Source organism: Periplaneta americana, chromosome 4 (assembly GCF_040183065.1).
Source record: "Periplaneta americana isolate PAMFEO1 chromosome 4, P.americana_PAMFEO1_priV1, whole genome shotgun sequence".
Classification (NCBI taxonomy): domain Eukaryota; kingdom Metazoa; phylum Arthropoda; class Insecta; order Blattodea; family Blattidae; genus Periplaneta; species Periplaneta americana.
In genome coordinates, this window is record NC_091120.1 from 85,434,777 (window position 1) to 85,455,302 (window position 20,526).

At 36.0% G+C, this 20,526-nt stretch overlaps 1 protein-coding gene across 6 annotated transcripts in view; it reads right to left on the reverse strand.

The window, feature by feature from the left end:
• Positions 1-16,026: 16,026 nt before the first annotated feature.
• Bub3 (mitotic checkpoint protein Bub3) overlaps positions 16,027-20,526 on the reverse strand; it is a 43,160-nt gene continuing 38,660 nt past the window's right edge. For 3 of the 6 annotated variants that reach the window (XM_069823681.1, XM_069823684.1, XM_069823683.1), the window contains one exon: positions 16,027-19,434. In XM_069823681.1, the coding sequence (XP_069679782.1) occupies positions 19,316-19,434 (119 nt within the window). In that variant the 3' untranslated portion in view covers positions 16,027-19,315. The remainder of the gene's footprint in view (positions 19,435-20,526) is intronic. The other 3 variants (XR_011331650.1, XR_011331648.1, XR_011331649.1) reach the window with 3 other exon arrangements.

Sequence of the window (20,526 nt, forward strand, 5' to 3'; positions counted from 1 at the left end):
AACATATCACGGGGCATTTACAGTGTAGTATACAGTAATAGTATGATTATTCTTGCAGAGTGCGGAAGATATGCTTGAGGAAGGCAGCTATCTCCACGGTGTTGAAGTGGAGTTAGAGTACCATATGCGGAGGGGTAGTCCGTAGTGCTTTAGGTCGAGAACCTGTGAATTGTGAGCATTCCATTATCAGGTGAAGGGCTGTTTGCGGAGGTTTTTCGGGACAGTTGCAGAGTGGTGAAGGACATTTGTTCATTTTATACAGGTATGATCTGAAGCGGCCATGATTGGTCAAGAATTGAGTGGTTATGTAGCTTGGACCTAGGGATAAGGAAAGCTTATAGGGTATATATTATTGGGTATGAAGGTCTTGGTGTGGAGTCCTTGCTCGGAATTGACGTACGTTGAGTTCCAAATTCTTCTGCAGTGGTTTGTCAACTTGAAATCAGGGGCGTATTTTGCGGACTACCGGGGCTACTGGCGGTAGCCCAAGGAAATTACAAAAGAAAAAGTTTATAATATAACATAATGTAATAATTTTGTATTATTAGTTTTACCACAGTAATTAAAATTAAAATAATTGTTAGATTTATATGCGCTCTCTGCTCTCGAAAAGAAACAAGTTGTCAAGGCGGCATCACTGGAGAAACCGCTTGCTACGTGAGGTAGCCTGTGACCGTACCGCGCACGCTGTCCTGTCGCACAACTGCCCATCCCCCCCCCCCCGCTCTCTTCTGTTTCCATCGTGCAGTGTAGGCCGGGTGAGTTGCCGCTCTCGTGATCGGTTTCTTCGCAGGCGCGAAGCAACAATACGCTTAGCACGCTAGTTCATGAATGTAATTGTGTTCTTGCAGTGCAGTATTTTAAATTTGTGATTTGTTCGAGTGTCTAAGAGTTATATTAATTGTGAATTATTAAGTTTTTAATTTCCCAATTAAGTGATATTGTGAAAAATATGGCAGAACAAGTTTCTGGAGAGGTTTGTGTTGAAAATGGCTGTGTAATAGAAGGTTTATTAAAAGTGCCTTTTAACCGTCGTACATACGAGGAAGTTGAAATTGTGAAAATGGAAAGACCAACTCCTGAGTTAGATTTGCCCATGGACGTAAAAGAAAAACAGCGTGAATACACACGCCATTTCACGTCAACATCATATGGTAAGTGGAATTGGTTGTGTGGTAGTTCTAAACTGTCTAAACTATTTTGCTGGCCATGTTTGTTATTTAGCCGCGAAACTAATGTGTGGCCAAAAGAGGGTTTTCTAATATCAACTCCCTTCGAACGGCAGTCCTAAAACACGACAAATCAAAAGCTCATATTTGTAGTAGCATGAACTTTGCAAACTTTGGGAAGACAAGAATTGATTTACAGCTAGATAAGCAAAAAGCTCTACATATCAACCAACACAATGCTCCTATGGAAAAAAAATCGGGAGATTTTACTGCGTCTTATTAACGTAGTCTGCTTTCTAGGAAAACAAGAATTGGCTTTTCGGGATCATGATGAGAGTGTGGAATCAGACAATAGAGGAAATTATATTGAATATTTAAGTTCCTTAAGTGAATTTGACCATTTACTGGCCAATCATCTTGAGAGTTCAACAGTATTTCGTGGTACTTCTCCCGCAATTCATAATGACTTAATATTTGCTACAAGTGGGGTTATGATAAAGAACATAAAATCTGAAATAGAAGAAGCACCTTTTGCGGCCATTGTTGTTGATGAAACAAGTGACTGCTCTAATCAGAGTCAATTGTCCACTGTTTTAAGATACGTCGATAGTACTGCCAATGTTCAAGAACGGTTTATAGGATTCACAAATGTCAGTTCGGGCAAAACTGCTGCTGCTTGGTTTCAGCATGTGGAAGGTGTTATAGCAGAATACAATGTCGGCAATAAGTTAATTGCACAGACATACGATGGTGCTTCAGTTATGGCGGGAAATATTAATGGCTTAAAAACAAAAGTTCAAGGAAAGTATCCTCAAGCACTATTTGTCCATTGTTACAGCCATGTTCTCAATTTAGTTTTGCAACAAACTACTTCATCCATTCCAGAATGCCACATTTTTTTTCAAAACACTGTCGGGTTTAGCTGCATTTTTCTCATCATCTCCTAAAAGATCAGAAAAACTCAAGAATTTATGAAAAAAAACTCCCAAAAGTAGCACCAACTAGATGGAATTTTACATCTCGGCTTGTAAATACAATAAAGGAATACAGAGAACAACTGACTGCTTTCTTTGAAAATATCATTTGTAATGACTCTGAAGAAAACTGGGTTGATGATGTAATTGTGCAGCCTCAAGGATATTTGTATTTTTTTCACACAGTTTCAGAATATATTTCTTCTTGAAGTCTATGCTAGAGTGTTCGCACATACAGATGTGCTCTACAATATTCTTCAGACAAAAAGTCTAGACATAGCATACTGCTTGCAAGAGGTATCAAAGTTAAAAAATACAGTACTATATTCGAATTCAGACGTAGTGGGTTTCCGTCCATATGGAGTAATATGGAAAATGAATATTCTTCAGCCAATACAATGGAACCACCATTAAAGCGAAGAAAAGGAGATGATGAACTGAAATACAGGCAGCTGTACTACAGCATACTAGATCGTATGCACATGGAAATTACTGACAGATTTTCTGATTATGGAAAGCTTCAGTTCACATATCTTCTAGAATCTCAAAAATTTTCTGCTTATAGAGAAAACTTCCCGAATGAGGCACTAAACAAATTATTTCAGTCCTATAACAGTCACTTTGATCAAGTACGTTTGAAAAATGAATTAAGTGTAATATATTCAGCAGAAGTCTTTGATTTTTCGAACAAACCTATCCATGAAATATTATCTGCCATATATGAAAACCAGCTGAGCCAAGTTATTCCTGAAGTCCTTAAATTGGCAACATTAATTGTGACAATACCAGCTACGTCAGCATCAGTAGAAAGAACATTTTCTGCGTTGAAGAGAATAAAATCCTACTGTAGATCAACTCATACACAAGAACGTTTATCCGGCTTGGCACTGATGTCCATTGAAAAGTCATTTCTACAGAAACTTCGCAAGCAGCCCAACTGTAATTTCAATGACGAAGTCATCAAAGTATTTTCGTCCCAATCAAGACGTCTGGAATTCATATATAAATAGGTAAGGAATTTTATTATAGGGACTTTAAAATATATTGTGTGTAATAATAGGGTCAGTGGTAGCCCAGGCCCTTAAACCAGTATACGCCACTGCTTGAAATACTACTGTTGTAAGCATTCCAGGGGTTGACTTCTCAAATAAACGTCTCTAAATACACGTTGAATACAGTTCCAGAAGGCTGTGGTTTAGATCTACGAAGCAAACAGAAAGTAATCTTTGCTGTGAAAAAAAATATAAACAAATTTTTACGGATCACATTTTTTCAGTGACGGTATGTCATTTTTCACTAACTGTATGTTTTTTGGCCATAGAAACCAGTGGCGGTATTCCATATCGGCGCATACCGTCTCACTTCCCTCACTGTCTTCGTTGAATATAGCCTGGATATATATTTTTACGATAACCATATTTTCAACACACCGTAGCACGGAAAAAATTGAATGTATTGAAGAACCTCTGTCTTCGAATGATCGACTGTCTGGAGGTGCCTACAATGTGAGGTAGAGATTTTGTACAGATATCGGTAATCGTGCGTACTTTATAAAGTATTTCCAATATCTGAAAATTCTTTCTCTCCCCCTCGTAAACAGAAATCAAGTAACGCTAACGTATTACGCAAATCAGGTACGCTTATATGAGCAAAGAAGAATTTAAAAGGGTTACTCACTTATTCTTTGATGTCTTGATTCTGGAGATGATGAAAGGTTGTGAGGAAATGCGTGTTCATATAATCAATTCCGATACTTTTAAACCGATGACTTTAACTTCATGCAATTAGAGAATAAGTCGGTGCTTCTGAAGATAACTTCGCGTTTCATTTTTATTCCCTGAAAATAAAAATAGAAATTATATATCGTTCACTTTTCTACATAATATGTAGAGCGTAGTCAACTAGCGGCGTAGCTCATTGGTAAAGAGTTGGTCTTCTGGTCCGAGGTTGCGCTTGGGTGTGAGTTTGAATCTCGCTAGGACTCATTACCTAATTGGTTTTTTTTTCGAAGATTTCCTCAACTGTAAAGCAATGTCAGGTAATCCATGGTAAATTCTCGGTCTTCTCCTGCCAAAATACCGTCTTACTTACATATGGCTTTTAAGGAACCCGGAGCTTCATTGCCGCCCTCACATAAGCCCGCCATCCGTTCCTATCCTGCGCAAGATTAATCCAGTCTCTATCATCATATCCCACATCCCTCAAATCCATTTTAATGTTATCCTCCCATCTACGTCTCGGCCTCCCCAAAGGTCTTTTTCCCTCTGGTCTCCCAACTAACACTCTACAGTATATACATTTCTGGATTCGCCCATAAGTGCTACATGCCCTGCCCATCTCAAACGTTTCGATTTAATATTTTTAATTATGTCAGGTGAAGAATATAATGCGTGCAGTTCTGTGTTGTGTAACTTTTTCTATTCTCCTGTAACTTCATCCCTCTTAGCCCCAAATATTTTCCTAAGAACCTTATTCCCAAACACTGTTCCTCTCTCAAAGTGAGAGTCCAAGTTTCAAAACTATACAGAACAACCGGTAATATAACTGTTTTATAAATTCTAACTTTCATATTTTTTGACAGCAGACTAGATGACAAAAGATGGATTCGTAACAAGCTGTTTTTTACGGTGATGGGTTGTTAGCCCTTCGCCCAACCCCCAGCCAAAATACCGTCTTGTTAACAAAAATTACACCAACACTAGATAACCTCGCATTTGATACAACGTCCTTAAGTAACTGATAAGAAAACAAACTGGTAATGAGTCTCAATATTTTACTACCACCACCACTAGTCTATTATTATTATTATTATTATTGTTATTATTATTATTATTATTATTATTATTATTATTATTATTATTATTATTATTATTATTATTATTATTATTATTATTATTGCACGAAAAAAAGGCAAGAGCAGCGCACACTTGCATGAAAGGGATGCTTAACGACTATGTGGAAGAAGAATGTTGATGAAAATTTATAATTTGATAGTCAAGAATGGAGAACAGATATTAAAACTACATAAAATTTTAATCATTGTAATCATGGGTACAAAAAATGTACTAACAATGTAAAACCGAATATATGCCTACTTACTGTGTGTGTTGTTATAATGATTATGATATTATTATTATTATTATTATTATTATTATTATTATTATTATTATTATTATTATTATTGCACAGAAAAAAGGAAAGAGCAGCGGATACTTGCATGAAAAGAATACTTAAGCAGTGGCGTCTCGTAGCTGAAAATGAGTGTGTGCTATAATACAGGAAATTCACTTTTAAAAAATCGTAGAATTTTGTTGACCTACTCACTAGTGGCGCAGTCTGAAGTCCATGCTCTGCTCTTTATTGATGCAGAAGCTGTCAATCAGTGTTGCCAACACATACATTGTATCCACGTCAGATGTTAGACAGATCTGGAAAGCCGTCAGAATCCGTCAAAATAATAAAAAAATAAGACCCACTACAATATATCTATAGACAAACAAAAGGAAATATTAACGCAACTTCCTTACCAATCTTGATGATGATGATGATGATGATGATGATGATGATGATGATGATGATGATGATGATGATGATGATGATGATGATGATGATGATGATGATAATAATAATTATTCATATGTCTCTACTACTACAGTTGATGTGCTGGGTTGATCTACGCGCCCCCAAAAATTAAACAAGTAAAAATAACAGTCAAAAAATGATGGAAATCGTAATTTCCGCTAGAAAATCCGTCGCCAGTCAAAGCCATTCATTCCCCGTCTGCTGCCGCCAAAGCCGCCACCGCCATCACTACCACCACCTCCACCACAAAAACTACTACTACTATATAGGAAAAAAGGGAATATGGATGAAAACTTATAATTTGATAGACAAGTATGGAGAAGAAACATTTAAACTATATAACATTTTAATCATTGTAATCATGGACTCAAGAATAATGCACTAGTAAACCTACATACTGTATGTGTTGTTATGATGATGATATTGTATTTGTATGTGTATGTATTTATTCACACTGCAAATGGGTATATACCCGGTGGCAGTGGTAACTAATTACACTCAATAATGACAATTAATAATAAACACAACTAATAAAAGCAATAATTAATAATAATAATAATAATAATAATAATAATAATAATAATAAATAATAATAACAAGGAGCATCCTAAATTAAATGAAGCATGGTCACTTAAAATAACATTTAAAGTAAATCTAATTTGTATCTTAACCCTAAGTTAGAACTAAGACCCACGAGTGTGAAAGGTTCATACCTGCACAAGTACCTTTCGGCACTACACTTATTTCGCTGTCAACTCACTCACTGCACTGATTATACCTGATTTCACTAACACTTCTAACCATTTCACTGTTCAAATACTTTGCACAGCCACTTCACTGACACCAACATACTTCACTTACACAATAGACTTCACTGACACTACACACTTCACTGACACAACACACTTCCTCACTGATAGAACACTTCAAATAGCAAGATATCAATTACACCCTTTAAATAGTGTGTATAATATACTACCGTCTATTAGTAAAGTCCTTAAGCCTATTTTTAAATACATTTTTGGTTATTGGTAAAGCCTTTAGTAAGTCTCCAGGTAAAGCATTCCAGTCCCTGACAGTACGATTGAGAAAAGAAAACTTTCCAGTGTTCGTCCTCTGTCTTCTTTCCCTCAATTTATATGAGTGGTCATTTCTTGAAGAGTAATTTGGCGGCTGCAACCTATTTTTTATTTCTCTCCAGGCAGGCTCACCTCTGCATGTTTTGAACATTGCGCATAATCGAATTCGCGTTCTCCGGTCCATGAGTGTGTCCCATTTTAATGGTGAATTATTACGACAACACTTGAGATCCCGTTTTTGAATCTTTTTCAGTGTCTTAATATGTTCTAATCTGTAAGGATCCCAACATGCAGCACCATATTCCATTACTGGACGAACTAGTGATTTATATGCAATCTCTTTGGATTTATCAGAGCCTTTTCTTAGTACCCTCATCACAAAGTGTAACGCCCTCCATGCCTTTCCCGCTGTGTCAGTATTATTATTATTATTATTATTATTATTATTATTATTATTATTATTATTATTATTATTAACACCGTAGTCCAATGGTCGTCAGCACTCGCAGAAATGGATAAATGGGAAGGAGTGTGTCGTAATATGCACAGTCATGCAAAAGGGACAGGCAGAAAACATACCCGCCAGCAGCCACAGATGCATGCCAGTGCATCTTTTATCCGCGGTTAAGAGATACTAGCCCGAGTGTGCACATTGCTGATGACAGCTGCCGTTGTCCTTACTACTACTGCTGCTATATTACGGCCTCCTCATACTTACTTACTTACAAATGGCTTTTAAGGAACCCGAAGGTTCATTGCCGCCCTCACATAAGCCCGCCAGCGGTCCCTATCCTGAGCAAGATTAATCCAGTCTCTATCATCATACCCCACCTCCCTCAAATCCATTTTAATATTATCCTCCCATCTATGTCTCGGCCTCCCTAAAGGTCTTTTTCCCTCCGGTCTCCCAACTAACACTCTATATGCATTTCTGGATTCGCCCATACGTGCTACATGCCCTGCCCATCTCAAACATCTGGATTTAATGTTCCTAATTATGTCAGGTGAAGAATACAATGCGTGCAGTTCTGTGTTGTGTAACTTTCTCCATTCTCCTGTAACTTCATCCCGCTTAGCCCCAAATATTTTCCTAAGCACCTTATTCTCAAACACCCTGAACCTACGTTCCTCTCTCAGAGTGAGAGTCCAAGTTTCACAACCATACAGAAGAACCGGTAATATAACTGTTTTATAAATTCTAACTTTCAGATTTTTGGACAGCAGACTGGATGATAAGAGCTTCTCAACCGAATAATAACACGCATTTCCCATATTTATTCTGCGTTTAATTTCCTCCCGAGTGTCATTTATATTTGTTACTGTTGCTCCAAGATATTTGAATTTTTCCACCTCTTCGAAGGATAAATCTCCAATTTTTATATTTCCATTTCGTACAATATTCTGGTCACGAGACATAATCATATACTTTGTCTTTTCGGGATTTACTTCCAAACCGATCGCTCTGCTTGCTTCAAATAAAATTTCCGTGTTTTCCCTAATCGTTTGTGTATTTTCTCCTAATATATTCACGTCATCCGCATAGACAAGAAGCTGATGTAACCCGTTCAATTCCAAACCCTGCCTGTTATCCTGAACTTTCCTAATGGCATATTCTAGCGCGAAGTTAAAAAGTAAAGGTGATAGTGCATCTCCCTGCTTTAGCCCGCAGTGAATTGGAAAAGCATCAGATAGAAACTGACCTATACGGACTCTGCTGTATGTTTCACTGAGACACATTTTAATTAATCGAACTAGTTTCTTGGGAATACCAAATTCAATAAGAATATCATATAATACTTCCCTCTTAACCGAGTCATATGCCTTTTTGAAATCTATGAATAACTGATGTACTGTACCCTTATACTACCATTTTTTCTCCATTATCTGTCGAATACAAAAAATCTGATCAATAGTCGATCTATTACGCCGAAAACCGCACTGATGATCCCCAATAATTTCATCTACGTACGGAGTTAATCTTCTCAAAAGAATATTGGACAAAATTTTGTACGACGTCAACAAAAGTGATATTCCTCGAAAGTTACCACAGTTGGTTTTGTCCCCCTTTTTAAAAATAGGTACAATTATGGACTCCTTCCATTGTTCTGGTACAATTTCCTTTTCCCAAATAGCAAGTACAAGTTTATAAATTTCGCTATATAATGCGCTTCCGCCCTCTTGTATTAATTCTGCTGGAATTTGATCGATTCCTGGAGACTTGTACTTTTTCAGATTTTCTATCGCAATTTCGACTTCTGAAAGCGTGGGTTCGGGTATAAATGGCTCAGCAGTTTGTATTTCAATTTCGTCCCGATCATTTCTATTTGGCCTATGTACATTTAGTAGTTGCGCAAAATAGTTTTTCCATCTGTTTAGGATTGATGGAGAGTCTGCAAGCAAGTCACCATTCTCATCCTTGATCACGTTTACCCTTGGCTGATATCCGTTCTTAAATTCCTTTATACCCTTATATAAATCTCGAATGTTTTTATTCTTACTATTTCTTTCTACCTTATTCAGTTTTTCCTTCAAGTAACCTCTCTTTTTATTCCTAAGTGTACGACTTGCTTCCCATCTTTCATTGAAATAATTATCTCTCTTCTCCTCGACTGGATCCTGTAAGAATTTCAATTTTGCCTGTTTCCTTCTTTCTACTACCATGCAACAATCTTCATCAAACCACGGTTTCTTTTTCTTAGTTTCATAATAACCTATGCTCTGCTCAGCTGCAATTTTGATACTATCTCTGATATTTTCCCACACGCTATTAACATCTAATTCTTTCTCAACTTCGTCGGAACTTTCTAAAGTGGCAAACCTATTCGAAATTTCGACCTGATAATTTTGCTTAGCTTCCTCGTCCTTTAATTTCAAAATATTGAATTTAGTAATATTAACTTGTTGCTCTACTCGCTTGGCTACTGATAATCTTTCTCTTAATTCTCCAATCACCAAATAATGGTCAGAATTACAGTCTGCACCCCTGAAAGTTCGAATATCTACTATACTAGTATGTCTCCGTTTATCTATCAAGATGTGATCTATTTGGTTGTGTGTCAATCCATCTGGAGAAGTCCAAGTATATTTATGTATATCCTTATGGGGGAATGTTGTACTTTTGACAATTAAATTTTTCGATGTGGCAAAGTTGACTAATCTAACTCCATTGTCACTACTAATTGCGTGTAGGCTCTCTTTTCCAATAGTTGGTCTAAAAATATCCTCCCGTCCTACTTTAGCATTGAAATCCCCCAATAAAATTTTCATGTGATATCTAGGGAAATGATCAAAAGTATGTTCCAATTCCTCATAGAAGCCTCCTCCCAGCTCTAAATTCATAACAGATGAATATAGAACAACAAGAGCTTTCTGTACCAAGTAGGGAAGAGGAAATACATAGAATTTAGGACAATAGGTAAATGTAAAGACCTATACTTTATTATTCAAAAGAACTCAGCATAGTATTAATTCACATATTTTCTATGTAACAGTTGGCATAAAAATGTTAAGTTCATTCTCATCCCCTTTCCCTACTCTGACACTATGTGGTCTGCATTCCTTCCTGTGTTACAGAGCTGGGAAGCGAACAGTACTAGAATATTACTTACTTACTGGCTTTTAAGGAACCCGGAGGTTCATTGCCACCCTCACATAAGCCCGCCATTGGTCCCTATCCTGAGCAAGATTAATCCAGTCTCTACCATCATATCCTACCTCCCTCAAATCCATTTTAATATTATCTTCCCATCTACGTCTTGGCCTCCCCAAAGGTCTTTTTCGCTCTGGCCTCCCAACTAACACTCTATATGCATTTCTGGATTCGCCCATACGTGCTACATGTCCTGCCCATCTCAAACGTCTGGATTTTATGTTCCTAATTATGTCAGGTGAAGTATACAATGCGTGCAGCTCTGCGTTGTGTAACTTTCTCCATTCCTAGAATATTACTAACGGTAATACAAAATAGGCATCTATACTTTAACTGGTCAAAGTGGCGAGTAAACAGAGGGAAAGAGTTCGTTCGTTCTTTACATTCTCTGTTCTTTTCTTTGCAAATTAAATATATTTATTTAGTCGAGAACTGTCACTTCTCTCGTGACAGCCTCATGAACAGAATCTTTAACAAATACGAGTTAGGTGACCTACTGGAAGTTCAGTAGGTCTACTTCTCTGCTCAACTTCTACTTCTGGCCAACTCCAATATGCTGCTTTGGTAAACCACTGGCTTGCGATGACTGCGGACCCAGGTTCAAATTCTGGCAAGGCGAAGTCATATTTGTGGTAGACAAAGGCAAGGTTTCTGAGTATTTTTCTCAGAGTTCTTCTGTTTCCCTCCATCATTCCACTGTCACTCTTCATTTCAATACTCATCATTATTTCAATTGTATCTGCCAAAATGGTGCAGCTGAATATAGTATTGTCATTGGCGTACAGGTGGCATCAGTTTGATTTTGTCCAATGAAGTCCCACTAGACTAGAACACCCTTCCACCCTTTTGTCCCAAATAGTGTACTACACCTCTTCAAATTCCTCAAGTTTTTAAGTTATTTAGAACCTCAGGATACTATAAATTATTTTTACTGTAAGTTACAGTCAGTCAGTCACAATAAACATACAAAAATTCTTCTACATAGCACAGTAACTGACAAATTAAAATTTCCTTTGAGATTCTACTTTATGATTACATTGTTAACAAAAAAGTATCAGAAAATTTTCTTCTAAAGTGATTTTATTTTCCTCTGCAGCACCGTGACTGACTGACTAACTGACTGACATGTCGTGCTCTCAGTTATGTTAATTTTCACTGCATACACAGTTGCTAGGGAGAACTTGATAAACTTACATCTAAACCGTGTTAAGTGGAGCAATGTATGAGGAAAACTGCAGCAGAAAGACAACGTGAATATAAACTCTGTCTGAAGAAGGAAGGATAGTATAAATGGCAAGAAAAAGGGAAAAGTTGAAAAGAGTTCAGGGAGGAGAACAGGCAGTTACTATGAACATATATAACAGCCATGGGCTCTATGGGAAATATAAACTGTGACCTCTATCACCATATCATAATTACTAAGGCAATCAGTGGCAGATTGTTAGAAACATGCCTGGATAACGTAATACTCTCGAAATTTTTTATTTCACTTGGACAGATTAATTTGACAGCTTTAATCATACACCTTTTTATTGTTTCTCCATCACTGAACTGTTTTAGATCACAGGCGAGTTGCGAAGAAATTGCATAACTAGTCAATAATAGTCCACCATGTTGGCTACATTTATTCTATTGTATATAATGGCGTTTCTTAAGGTCATTTAATAGATTTGCACATTCTGGACCCAACAATGATTTTAAATAAACATATTTAGTATTCTACACAAATTTCATGTTGATAAATATCCTTCGAAAGTAGAAGGCTGTATGCAAACATTTAATTTCTCGTATGTTTTAATTTAGCATGTTCTTTATGCCATAAAGAGTAATGTATATTAAATTTATTAGTGTCTAATAGAACTGTTAACATAACATAAAATATACAGTATGTTCTCTCTTTCTAAACAACAAAAGAACTCTTCCTCCCATTACATGTGATATATATGAAGCAACTAGTTCCCAGGGCACAAATCAGTTGTTTGGAGAAAAACTTGAGTTTTGTGAAACTTGATATATTTACAAATTATCAGTGTAGAAATTCTACAAAAATTTACGGAGAGGATATCCTAATACTTACGGAAAAATTATGAGTACAAGGTTCATTATGAAAAATGTATGTAATTTCAATTTCATTGTGACTCCCGATTTTTTTTTAAGTACGAATATGTTAGGAAAAGAAAACTGCAATAGTTTTAGTGACTCAGGTAATTTAATAACGTCTTATTATCTATACACATTCAACACCAATATCAGGATCATTCATGTCCACAGCTATGGAGTAACGGTTAGCGCATCTGGCCGCGAAACCAAGTGGCCCGGGTTCGATTCCTGGTCGGGACAACTGGTTGAGGTTTTTTCCGGTGTTTTCCTTCAACCCAATATGAGCAAATGCTGGTTAACTTTCGGTGTTGGATCCTGGACTCGTTTCACTGGCATTATCACCTTCATCTCATTCAGACGTTAAATAACCTAAGATGTTGATAAAGTGTTGTAAAATAACCTACTAAAATAAAAAAAGACCATTCACAGTTGGTTGCAGATTATGAAAATACATCTTTTACCTCTCAGGCATGAACTCCAAGAGTTTCAGTGATTAATCAAGTGTTAAAAGAGTGTATCCTGCAACTAAGTTTCATAAGTTCGCTCAGCTTCACATTTGAGATTTTCCTTGCATACGTTGATATTTTATAGGAAGGTTTTCCAACACATTTCAGAATATTTATTTCATCACAATAGGACAGCCTCGCACATCCTTCAGCAAACTGGCTACTGCTCATGTTACTTGATGATTATAATCCATCTTGAAGTAGAACTGATGTTTATGACACAAAGAAAACTTTATCATCATCATTGCTCTATATTGTATTTTCGAGCTCCTTTTTGAGAACTTTGGTTTGTTAATCAAATAAGTGACAATTGCAAAATCTCTAAAGTCCGCCTTATACATTTTTGTAACAATGAGAAATGTACAGAATGTATCCTAGCCTTTTTAATCACCTCACATCAACACTTTCTCTTAATATTTTCTATCTGTTCAAAGGCAGCATCACAGGGCAAAAACGTACTATATTCAGGCACAACAAACTTATGAACAATTTCATCAAAGCCTTCAGACTCGGTAGGAGCATGGAATAGTGACATGACTGTCATGTTCTTATTCTGTCCACTCCACAGAGCTCATTGACAGTGATTTGCTCATCGGATGGGGATGTTAAGCCTGGTGACCTCCTTGGTGCTATTCAAGAGGAGTAGGCTGTGTCAGCATTAGGTTTCCCCTTCTTCCTTCCTCATCTTCATCATCACTCATTCCATACATTACACTTACTGTACATTCACCCTGGTACAAGACATAACTCTCCACAGATACACATCATGTAAGTACAGCATGGTCCGCCAAAATGATGTGCAACTAGAAAATGAGTCACAGTCCTGCCATCTATCCGTAATATGCGGAACCCGAATTACTTAAAGTGAAGTGGTTAGGCATTGGATGGATACATACATACATCTTATTCTGTACAGGATAGGTAACAACCACCTTATTTCGAATATTTTCTTTTTTGCTCCATGTATGTATTCCACACTTAATTTATCAAAATATTTTATGGTACGGGTTATCCGATTTTTTTGATTAACCATTCAGTCCACCCCCCCCCCCTTCACTACCACATAATAGAGATTCTACTATACTTCCTTCTATACTTCATTAGTTGAAAAACTATAAGAGCAACAAACGTCCGGCATTGTAGAGCTGTGGTCTGAGGCATCATACCTGAACTCACATTACAGAATGAGCACTGGTTCGTGTTCTGTGAGGAATGAATTTTCTCATGAAATTTAGACCAGTGTTATGGACTGGTACCCAGCATCGTGATGAATCCAGGGAGCTATGACAGGTAGAGAAATCCGGTTTCAAAAACCAGCTATAATAATTGGGGAGATCATTGTGCTGACAAGTTATCTCTGTACTGATTGGATGATCGTACACCTCTGCAGAGACATGTTGACGTGAGGCCAGCAGTCTGCTAGTCAATCTTGTCCCATCATGAACTATTGCATCACGAAGAGAGCAACAAAATAAGTTAAAAATTTGTTGAGAACCAATTTTTCGTTTTTTTTTAAAGAAAATTAGAGAAAAAAAGAGAGTTGAATCTGAGTTCAGCTGTGCACCAACATACAACATGTCTCTAAAAAGTGCAATGCATTCAATAAAAACGCAAATTTTCTATTGTTATAACAAATTCATACAAATGGAATAAATAAAGCAAAATTACTGTATTAAGATAAGACAATTAAACATGTGTGATATATTTTTTAGTCTATTACTCAATGATGCTATATCAACTATTAGATTATTGAAGAATCGATGAAATTAGTGGTAGCCAGACAGGGCCAACCTCAGAATAAGCTCAACTTGGCAATCAGCTCAAGCGAAAATCAAACACATGCCTAGGTTATCAGGCAAGTGCCTACCACCTGAGCTACGCTGGTGGCCTGAAATTTATGTACAAACTTTCTTGCTTTTACAAATTGTACATTTTTCCTCCATTGGCTTTCAAGAGTCAGGCACAGGTCGGTGAATGTGTTCCAACCTGTTTCAATGCAAAAGGTGCAACATGTCTGTCGTTACATGACAGGTGTCGATACAGGCTTGCAGAATAAGGATGTTGAGAATCCTGGGTTTTCTTCTAGTAGACCTATGACTTAAGATGACCTCTGAGGTAAAAAAATCAAGAAGTGTGAGATTTGGGAAATGGCCGACTACATTGAGTACACTATGTGACATTTTTATTTTGAACTTAAATTTCCTATGTATGGAACTTCTGGGACACTGTAGTTTTTTAATTCACAATATAATCATTTTCCTTAATAGGCTACCCTGGCCACCAAATTTGCAAGTTATAAATATTGTCATTTGTAATGGAACAACATTGAAGTTGCATAGCCACTCTAGTATACAAACAATAATGAATAAATCACATCTATTTTCAGAGAAAATAATGACGTTAAAACGGACACTACCTATACTTAAATTTAATCAATCTGATTACAAGCACAGACAATAAGCTCCCCTCCAGAACTGTGAAGTAAATGCTACAATTCTATTCATGTATCTTACAATCAACCATCATTTGCCACAACTGTTACTGTCGTCTGTAATTACTATCACTACCATTACCACTATCACTATCTACTACTCTGCTGCCATCACCATCATATTCACATATTATACTACCTCGTTATGACTTTGTATGAAATTTGTTAAATTCTTTATTACGTTTTCTTGGGATAGCCACATATCGATGTCTACTACATAAGATTATAAATGTCTTTTTCGAAACAAACTTTTACAGTATATGAACAGCTTCGAATCACAGATACTGGAAATCTCCTTTTAATAAACTAACACATATTCCTAACGTCAAACAGAATTTTTAAATATTAAAATATTTTAATGTTGTATTTCTCAAAAAAAAAAAAAAAAAAAAAATCCTAGAGCAATACAAATTCTCCAGAGGAACAAAGGAAAGGATAAATAGATTGGATTATTGTTTAGAAATAAATAAAAGCAATTCTACTTAAATACTGTTTATTTATTTGAAGTTCTATCTCATTATAACTTAACTTATTTGTGAAGAAGTGAGGAACAACAAGGAAAATAAAGTCTTATCTTTTCAATGTTCAGCAATCTCCTTTCATACCCCACTGTAGTAAATTATGAATGGAAAATCACATATAAACTAAGAGACACTGCTCACATTCATACAATATAAAATTATTAAAAACAGCATCCTTCCACAAATGGATATCTATAATTCCAGGTAGTTAAATAGACGATGGTTGATTACTGGTCAGTTGTATGCCACCCATTGATACAAGGCACTGCAAACACATACAAACACACACTAGACAAATCACTTCTTAAATAAATTAACTTTATACTTCGTTTAGGGGGGGGGGGAAGAAAAAAAAATGCAATTATTAATGGAACTGCATTAAAAAATTATTTTGCAAAACCCTGATGAATGTAAGCAAACAGGAATTGTCAGATGGAATTAATCTCTTAAACCAGTGGTACCTAAGATATTGATCACTGTCTACTAGTCAATCATGCAGATATGAATGATAGCCTGCTGTAATCTGTTTCAGTACTGACATTTACATATGGCCTTAAGCAGAGAAATAGGCAGTTATCCACCAGACAGTACCTTTCAGCAATCTGAATACAAAGACTTTCAAGTTGGCAACATCAACACCTCTAGAAAGTTCGCAGTTGTACAGACTATATACTTTGTGGCTATAAATACAGTAGACAAGTGATAAAAGTTGTACAAGTGGTTCGAGCTGAGTTCTCATTGTTACAGTACACTCCCGTACTGTGTTTTGTTGCTTGATAGTTAAATTCCCATCACTTTTGTCGACTCTTAGTCGAAATGAGTCAGCCAGGAGTTACTGAAAAGAAACCAGTTTTATCAATATTATGATGAATGGAAGGAAGAGTTCTTATTTATTATAATGAAAGGTGTGTTTGTCTTATTTGTAATTCAGCTGTTGCACTTCCTAAAAGGGTAATGTAGAAAGACATTTCCCAACCATTTATCAGAAATTCGCTACAGAATTTTCTGTGGGCAGTGAACTTCGATTTGCAGTCGAAGATGCTTGCTCAGCAGTCCATTTTTACGAAGGTTGATGGAAGGTCAAAGGTGGTAACATTAGAATCCTTTAAGATCTTCAGTTTTTATTCAATGGGAGGCAGAATTTAAAGATGAAGAGCTCGTTAAAAAAGCTTTTTGTAACGCAGGAGTACCTTTCAATGATTTTAGAAATAAAGCAGAAATACTATCTTACATAACAGGCAATACTCTTTCACAGAACACTGTGATCAGGAGAACGGATATCATCCTAAGAATTTAGAGGACAAGTTGCAGGAAGAACTACATAAACGTACTTCTGTGTCTCTACAGTTCAATGAAATTACTGATTTGACTAACACACTGCAGTTATGTACTTTCGTCAGAATGGTTTTTCCTAATATGACTTTAAGAGAAGAACTGTAACTATTATTCAATGAAGGACAAAACGAGAGGTCAAGACATTTGCAATGCTTTTAAAGGTTAAAATTTTCCGATACACAAGTTGGTGTCGTCCCTAATGAATAATTCAGTGAAGCTACTGGTAGTATATGTAAATTCGAAACTACCATTAAGGGACACTTAAACAATTTTGCACCAAGCCATTTCACAGCAAACTTAAAAACAGATTTTGCATGTATCTAAATAATAAGTATTTACACAAACTTCACATAATCTTATATTACAATGATATCAATTAAATACTTAACACAAATCCAATAAATCAATGTGATTAGCACTGATATGAAGGCTCTGGATTATGTAGAACTGAAAAATATTTTTCATCACTGTTATGGGTCTTAGAATTTTATTTAATTACGAAAATTTCGAAATATTGAACTGTGCAATCACTGGAAGTGGTGGCGAGTGTGTTTGAAATTATTGATAAGATTACAGAAGGTGAAGATGTTTTTCAGAAGTGTAGTAGCCAAGGCAAACCTTCAGAGTAGGCATTGAGAATGGACAGTCGAAGTGTTTAGCATAAAGTATATTGTAAGTGGAGCTAAGACTCCTTTCTCTGTTGCCTTTAAATACACACTATTCACCCAGATTGAGGTCCGGCACTTTTCATTCCACTTCAGTTTGGTAAATTTTGCAGTGCTACATTGGAGTGTTTTGTTAATATTTTGTTTGTTGTGAATATTTGAAATTAAGTCTCATGTTTTTTTTTTTTAAGTTGGTTATTTAACGACATTGTATCAACTACAAGGTTATTAGCATCGATGAGATTGGTGATAGCGAGATGATATTTGGCGAGATGAGGCCGAGGATTCGCCATAGATTACCTGGCATTCACCTTACAGTTCGGGAAAACCTCATGTTCTAATGTTTGGTTATCTGTGTCACTGGGATAGGGAAGGAAAATGAATGTAACTCAAACATTACAAAAATGCCACCCAATTTCTAAGCCAAATAAACAGAAACAACTAGGACCACCATGACCAAACCTCAAAAGCAGCTTTTAGCACTACCGAACTTCAAAGAATACTTTATAGACCATCACATCACCACTATTCATCCCCCACCAAAGAAAATAATAATAATAAAGTACAGAAAGAGAGAGAAGGAAGAACTATATTTACAAACAGATAATTAAGTTAGGTATGCTTCCTACAAAATTTTCAAATATCAAATAATAAGTCATTGCATTAGCTTTTCATCTTGCCTTGCATCAACAAGTGACTGCCTGCCTGCCTGCCTGCTACATGACCAAAATGCATTTATGTAAATATGTGTATGTTAATCAATGATGGAACAACAGAAGTGGTATTACAAAAATTACCATTTAAATTACTATTTTTTTTAAATAGATCTAGAAACATTGTCAACAAATTGTAACTACAGTGTTAAGTAAAGTAATACCTAGTTAATAGTGAGAAGTTATTCTCTTTAACATCAAAGTAATTACTGCAGAGAATTATTTAAAATAAGAGAACATTTCATACCTGGTGATAACTAAAATTAAATGCTGTAAATAAAATAATGTTATAAAAGTACTTGAATGCAATATAAGAGAACATCCAACTCAGTAAGAATAATCCTTATTTACATAGCTTACTTAAAAATATTAAGTATTCATCTTCAACATCATCATTTTACATAAATGAATCTTATATGTGTAACCAAATACTGCTTGATATTAAAAAGGGTTAGTACCGTGCAACAAATGATCACATATCCTTATCAGCTCCTTTACAGTCAATAGTTATATTTACACACTGCAATGCTTTTATTTTGGTTTTGTCTCTTGATCAGTGACATAGCGGATGAATACATTGTCTTCTGGCATGTTTTCAGGTGGGGTCTCAAGTTCATACATGTAAGAACATGCTATTGCTAAGACAGTGCCTGAAAAATAAAATAAAGAATTACAAAAATACACAGAACTCAACCAACTGTAATCTTAAATTCTTAACATTTTTCAGATTATTGCACTTTATTTCAATAGTTTACTTGACAATACTGTATCAACTGTACTAGTTTCAGTGAATGTATTAAAAGTTGAAGCACAGGAATAAGGAAAATGGCAACTTGAATGAAATTTTCAGTACAAAAACATTACCAGAATATTCCAGAAGAGCCTGAAAAAAAAAACCATAAAAATACTTTTCTTTTAAGCTTAAATCCACATGAATATGTGCATAATTATGTATTAATGACACTGATTAGCAGAAACATGTATTTTCTTATATAACATATACATTCTCACTTCTACTGTGAGAGTATAGTATGTAGATCGTAGGAGGAACATGTAGTAATAGTTGCAAGGAGAGAGAGAGGGGGAGGGGAAGGAAGAGGGAGGGGGAGATGGAGAGAGAGAGAAAGAGAGAGAGAGAGAGAGAGTGAGGGAGAAAGAGAAAAGTGGAGAATTAAAGTCATACAAAATACGAATTATACCAATATCGTCAACTACATAAATTGATTCATTCACAAATTATTTTAAAACAGATGAATTTTGTAAAAGTAATATGACAACTAGTGATGAGCAAAAAATCACCGACCTGTGATTTTATCACGGTGATCGAAAAATCACGATCACACCTATGATTAAACAGCTCTTTAATCAGTGATCACAGTTCGGGGCTAAACTGCTCACCAGCTGAAACAGTTTAGGTTCTTTACTCACTGTGTGTGTTGCACTGAGTGCTGCTGTGCTTATGCTATCTACTGACAAAACTGGAAACAACTACGCCCGCGCACTGTAAGCTCTATATTGAGTTCCAACTCTTTACACAGTGATCACAGATCAAAGACTAAACTCTCACCAGCTGAGACAGTTCAGGTTCTTTACTCACTGGGAGCTCTGTACTGAGCTCACTAACTGTGAGCGTCCGATTCAATGTAACCATCTCAATAGATTTCAGGCTGATTCTGGCAGATTTCAATTTCTTACAGCCAGAGAATAAACTATTGTCAGCCGACAGTCGAAAATATGGCAGG